At 41.2% G+C, this 6124-nt stretch overlaps 1 protein-coding gene and 1 long non-coding RNA gene across 4 annotated transcripts; one reads left to right on the forward strand and one right to left on the reverse strand.

Annotated features, from left to right (window-relative positions):
• Positions 1 to 1109: 1109 nt before the first annotated feature.
• LOC113722954 (uncharacterized) lies at positions 1110 to 6124 on the reverse strand. Of its 2 annotated transcripts, XR_011818299.1 has the most exons (3): positions 5829 to 6090; positions 5422 to 5697; positions 1110 to 5327 (listed from the first exon to the last, which is right to left on the reverse strand). It is a non-coding gene; the product is annotated as an uncharacterized lncRNA (long non-coding RNA). The 2 variants fall into 2 exon arrangements; XR_003456858.2 differs by having other exon boundaries at positions 1110 to 5697; positions 5829 to 6124.
• On the forward strand, positions 1740 to 5048 carry LOC113722953 (uncharacterized). Of its 2 annotated transcripts, XM_027246196.2 has the most exons (3): positions 1740 to 2612; positions 3912 to 4190; positions 4712 to 5048. In XM_027246196.2, the coding sequence occupies exons 1-3, from the start codon at positions 1740 to 1742 to the stop codon at positions 4733 to 4735; spliced, it is 1176 nt and encodes a 391-aa protein (XP_027101997.2). In that variant the 3' UTR covers positions 4736 to 5048. The 2 variants fall into 2 exon arrangements, with proteins under 2 accessions (XP_027101997.2, XP_071915098.1); XM_072058997.1 differs by lacking the exons at positions 3912 to 4190; positions 4712 to 5048 and adding an exon at positions 2826 to 3294.

Raw genomic sequence — 6124 nt, forward strand, 5'->3', positions numbered from 1 at the left:
CCAGTGAAAATCCGGGGAGCTATCTCCTACCGACGAATAAGCCCCTATGCTTATAAGTTAAAAGAGTTTCAAAGATGGCTGTTTTAGAATAAGATAAGAGGTTTACTCTTTTTCATTTAACAATCCCTCCTATTTTTTGTATACCATTGCACAACTTTCTGTATAATCATCAAGGTCAAAGTCTCACAATGACTGTCAAGTTTCGTAATGATTGCCAAGTTGAGACCTACTTTGACTTCTTTTATCATGAGTATATAAAATGATTCGTCAATCTTTTAAATGACCTATCGTCTTATATTATCATGAATGTCATAAAACTTACCAGGACAAAAGTCATCTTTGCATAATTTCGACGCCCGATTTCTTATTTTGCCCTTTCACTAAGCCTCAAATTCAAGTTGGCATGATAATACTGAAATATCGTGGGATCTTACTCTGAATTTAAGGTTCTCAACCACACCTAGAACTACAAACGAATCGAGCCGCTCGCGAGTCGAGCTTGTCGAGCTCGATCAATATCAAACTTGAGTCGAGTTCGAACTGGTTCGAGTCGAAATCTAGCTCAAAATATTAAACTCGTTAGCTAGCGAGTCGGCTCACGAGCTCGAGTATATATATATTTTTTATTTTATATATATATATTTTTATTTTAAGTATATATATATTATATTTTTTTAATTTTAATAGTAAAATTACATATATATCCTTAATATTTTATTATTTATTAAGAAAAAAATATTATTTTATTTATTTTTTAAAAATAAAATAATTATTTTTTATTTTTTCCGAGTTCGAGTTCGAGTTCGGCTCGAATTAAGTCGAGCTCGAGTTTGAAATTGTCAGCTCGTCGAACTCGAGCTCGAGTTCGAGTTCAATGAAATTATGTCGAAACTCGACTCGATTAGGTCAAAACTCGACTCGGTTCGACTCGTTTGCAGCTCTAGCCGCACCTCCTGTCACCAGTTGATTGGATGATGTTGATTTGTGGGTCCTCCTTAGATTGCTTTCTGGATCGTTCTTTCGTTAATTGCTTGTGTGTGTGTATTTATTAGTTTGTGTGTGTGTTATTTGCCGTAAGGGAAAAAATGATAATACTGAAATAAAAAGGATTACAATCGAACCCGGAAAAGGAGATCATTTCATTTCCCCTGACTTGCTTGTATTTAATCGAAAGATCCAAGATGACAACGTAAACAGCGGTTGTGAATTGTCACGTGAATCGCATGAGTATATTTAATCATTTAAACAACAAACAATACTCCTTTAGTATACTAAGTATAATTTTTTCTTTTCTTTTTTCTTTTAAACGCCATATGGCCAGAGCAGCCATTTTGGTTTGGCACTCCACCACGCTCCATCCATTCCGTGATCGACCAAAACGAAATCCAGATAACGCCACAATCACCATTCCAGATCCAATCATGTTGGTCCACGTGTCAACAGCAAAGCAACCCCCTCACGGTCTCTGTCATGAACTGATAGATTGTCTCCCCTCCTCAGCCTCTCTCTGTGTTGCTGAGTCTCTCGGCCTCTTCCCCCCAGGCAAAAAAACAAAAGGTCGACTCTAGTCTTCCCCGCAAACGTTGCACTTTTTCTCAACCCTTTTTTTTTTTCCGGCCCCTTCTTCTAATCTAAATATATTAATACGTGATCCTCTGTGTTGCCGTAACTCGAGCGTTGGACTCAGCCCAAGTTCAGAACACTAATATAACACTAATAGAGAGTACAGATCGATCGAAATGGTTTTAAACTCGAGAAAGGAGAAGGTGAGAGCCAGCAGTACGAGGATGCGTAACCAAGACACCCCTTGTGGCGTTGGTGGTGGTGGAACCGGAGGCAGAACTCGTACTACTACTACTACCACTGCTAGAACTAAGACCGCTTCATCATCTTCCATAATCAAGAAAATAACCAGGAAATCTCGTAGAAAAACCCGGAGGAAGACTAGAAAGCCCAAGTATCTTAGCCTCCGCCTTCAGTTTTCCTGTGATGAGAAAGCCCAAGATCAATCTAGCGACACGCCCGCCGGCGGTCACCCGCAGCTCAACTTGTTCCCGCTTCACCCTGAGAATTTAGTGGAAGACAAGGATGCCCACGACGAGAACGTGGCCTGCTGGTTCTCCGCCGCAGACGGGGGAGCGACCACCCTCACCGGCCTCCTTGGAGCCGCTGCCACGCCTTCATCGTCCGGAGAGGATAGTAAGAACCGCAGCAGCACTTGTACTACAACTACAAATGCTTCGCTGTCGCCGTCGTCGGCCTCGCTAACGTACGCCTACGGAGGGAGACAAGATAGTGAGGAGGTGGCCCTGGTACGGACGGCTATGAGGAGGAATAAAGAGAGGGAGCCGAGTGAAGAGAGGTGGGTCCGATACTCGGAGGTAGTTGAGCGGCGAGATGATCAGGAAGTGAGTAGCTGCTCTGCCGCCATAGCCGGCGCTGATCTGGGGTGTTGGAGAAATCGAGGCTTGTCGTTGAAGCTGAATTATCAAGAGATCTTGAATGCATGGTCCGATAAAGCTCCGCTTTACGTACATGCAGCACAGGATTCCCCGCAAACGGTCCCTGATATCCATGATCATGATCGTTTCCTCCCTCCTCAACTTTCCAATGTAAGATCTTATTCTACCCTATCCTCCTTGCCCTTTTTTTTTTTTTTCTTTCTTTATTTCCTTTCAAATTACTGACCAATTTAGTAGTAATAGGATGTTCTCCCTGAACTTTGGAGAGCTGAAGAAAACTGCTAGTACGCCAGAGTGGTTTATCAATAATATAATTAATAATTACCTAACCACTCTTCTGATAGTACTAATTCAATTGGTCAGTCGATGTGCCATTTAGACATGGCATTCATTACCCGAGAAAGCGGTGCCACTGTTAACTGTTCCTGCTGAATGAGTTCGGACTGCCAACAGTGGACTGGTGTGGGCGGCGGCGGTGGCGGTGGCAGTGGCATTGGGGGTTGTTTTGCTGCATCTGACGGTTAAACATTAAGACGGATGGGTAGCCAACTCGCCAATCGCCATTTAATTGCATCACCGACTTCTTGGGCCCCCGTCCCAACCCCCCGGACTACTTGCATTTGTTGCACTTTTTCGCTTTTCAGGGTGGGTAGGGTCGTCTGTGGGGCTCCTTGATTAGTGCTGGCTGATTTTTTTTGCTGGCTCCTTCGCCATCTGTTGGCAATTTTATTTTATTTTTGAGTCAATGATGACCTTCTACACTTCTATTCGTGGGCGACTCTTACGTACCATTAGTTTTCACTCCTTAATCTATGCACGCAATTCTGCCCCATTTTATGTCTTAACATAACCTGATAATTCTCCTGATTTCTACGCCGTTATTTTAGTAGAATAGATGAAATATAAATTGTCTTTCCGGGATTTGATTCAAAGGCAGTGTATTAATCTTTACTTCTTGTAATGATAATTGATTGTATTAGTCATTCCCACATAATTGGAAGTAACTTCCCCCCTTTTTCTTGATGAATTGTTGGTAAAACTGCCCGTCGAACATCAGTAATAGAAAACAGCGAAACACAGCAACAGCCCATTCTAATAGCATATAAATTGAACTTTGAGTTGCTCAACAGCAAATTGCATTGCATGACCCGATTCATGCGGATTACTTTACTAGGACTCCTTGTTACTTCTTGCAAGACACAACATAAACTCGTGGGAAGAATGTCCGTCTTCTGAGCTGATCCACTCACTGCTAACCATTTGTTGTTTTGTACTCTTCAGGAGTCATCTTGAAATTATACTAGTATTTCTTCAAGTCATGACTCACTGGACGGTAATAAAATGGAAGAAAAGCTGAAAGGAAAACAGAAAATTGACGAGTTAGTTCTAAAAGTAAGATGCAAGCTATCTGTTTCGGGCCATTTCTGAGTTGGTTCGTTGTGGGTGCAGGGTAGCAGCGATGGACAGGGAAGTTGTGGAGGTTGTGTATGGAGAGTCCCGGAGATGATGATGACGAAAAAGACAAATGAGCAAGGCCTTGCGTCAGTCAGAGTGAAGGCGGAGGAACAGCAGGAGCAGGTAGAGGTGGTGGGCGGGAAGGAGTTGAAGGTGGGCCAAAGAGAAGCGAGCGTCCGGAGGTACAAGGAGAAGAGACAGAACAGGCTCTTCTCCAAGCAAATTAGATATCAAGTCAGAAAGCTTAATGCTGAGAAACGCCCTCGTCTCAAGGTATTTTTATCTATTAGTCTTCCTTGCATATCTCAAATAGAAGGCAGATGATGATCAGCTTCCATTAATTCTTGGGTTAATTACAATTTGTCCCATGATTTTCAATTTTAGGAATACAGTTTTTGAAAGAATTTCTTCTTCTTCTTTTTTTCTCTCGATAATTCTTGAATGGTCGCTTATTAACCAATGGAAAAAGGTTGGTTTTAGGTATTAGATTTTAGAAAAATATTGTTCCCCTATAATTAATTTGTAGAAAGTGAAATGTATTATTAATAAGAAGAAATGACGGAGACAATTCATCATATTAGCGATGACTACAAGACCTATGATTCAAGGAGTTGTAGTCCACCGATGGGATTGGTAACCTTGTATTCTATCCCCCCAAAAAAAAGGGTATTCTATCAGTGGTTATGTGGATATTACACTACTGTCAGTTCTCATAGCTAGGATATCTTTCTATTATTTGTGCTGCCTCTAAAAAATTATCCTGCTTGCTTATTGGTCATTCAATTCTTTTGTAGGGTCGATTTGTGAAGAGGACTTGAAGATACGTTTGTTCTCCTAGTCTACATCATCGGTTTCTTCTCTGTTTTTTTTTTTTTTTTTGGGTCGGGGGTGAGCATAATTTCCAGCTTTTACAACGTAAAAAGTCCTAATAAAAGGCAGGTATTATTGCGACTGAGAAAGAAGAAAAAAGAAGAAGAAATCATCAAAGTAAACACTGTCTTCTTCCTGTGCACGATAACAACTCCGGTGAATGCCAAGAAGAAGATTTACTGTAGACTGAATTGCTGTAGACATCCTTTTCTAAGAGCAGCTTTCAAGTTGCGTATGATATTGCATCTTCTTTTTCTTCTACTAAGACTAATTCAACTGCTCATGCCTGGTCATGCATGTAACCATCTATTGAGGGCCATCCCGCAATGGAAAGAAAGTCCATTGGGAAATTACTAATAAATATCTTTTCAGTCGAGCTAAAGGTGGGGTAAAGTAAACATCAAGTGTATGTACGTACGTACAAACTTTTGAAAGGCTACCCAGAGACCGACCAATGGCTAACGAAGTCGGTGATATGTGTTCTTACGATACACGTCTAATAAGCGCTTGAGATTGATCTTCAATTGTTGGATTTATTTTCTGGGTTTTTTTTTTTTTTTCAAATTATAGAAGAAAATATAAGGAAACTCTTCTGAATCACAAATTGCAAATTAACTTGTGAAAAGGAGTGTACCTTGGTTGATGCTGGATTTGGTGGGAGGCAGCATGCAATGGAGGTTGGTTAGGTGCCGATGGCCCTTCTTTAATTTGTTTGAGTAGAATCGATGAAGACGCGATACAAAGAAATGGTTGACAGAAGAAAAGAGGGCACAAAGCTGCCCATACACAATCTTTGATTGGATATGCTCAATTGTGCTCTCTATCTTCTGTCAACGATCCAGAACACCATCCATCTCCCAGTTTGAAACGCTGTCATTAAAAAAAGGAAAACTCAAGCATGCAGCACATCCTGAAAACAAAGAAATTACGAACCGTTACCATCTCTGGGACTAACAATCCAATCATGGCCATGGAAAAAGCAGCAGCTAGCCAGCTAGAAATTACTAGTAATACATGTATGGTTTGTATTGTATCTTATACCTCGATCGTGTAGAATAAGCAAAACACACACAAGAATGAAGAAGCTCAATTCAACTCAAGGCAGTCGGCGCTAATCTCCCCCTTGTCCGAGGATCAACCGACAGTGCACCGATGAGAAAGCAGCAGCTTTGCCAGGATCAGTTCAAAGAAAAAGTCCTCTCTCTTCTCTTCAAGAGAACACTCTTAAACTCGTCGTACGTGGGGGGATTGTTGACTTGAACTATAATTTGTAAGTTATGTACCTGTCAGCCTATCACGTTGTTACTCATGCAAGTGAGGCGTTGGATCTTTTGATT

This window comes from Coffea arabica, chromosome 7e, assembly GCF_036785885.1.
Source record: "Coffea arabica cultivar ET-39 chromosome 7e, Coffea Arabica ET-39 HiFi, whole genome shotgun sequence".
NCBI lineage: Eukaryota > Viridiplantae > Streptophyta > Magnoliopsida > Gentianales > Rubiaceae > Coffea > Coffea arabica.

Bases quoted from the DNA above. Each gene is read 5' to 3' on its own strand.
- LOC113722953 (XM_027246196.2), top strand. From the start codon at position 1,740: ATGGTTTTAAACTCGAGAAAGGAGAAGGTGAGAGCCAGCAGTACGAGG. The intron at 2,613-3,911 runs GTAAGATCTTAT...TTGTGGGTGCAG, and splicing joins TCCCTCCTCAACTTTCCAAT to GGTAGCAGCGATGGACAGGG. The intron at 4,191-4,711 runs GTATTTTTATCT...ATTCTTTTGTAG, and splicing joins AGAAACGCCCTCGTCTCAAG to GGTCGATTTGTGAAGAGGAC.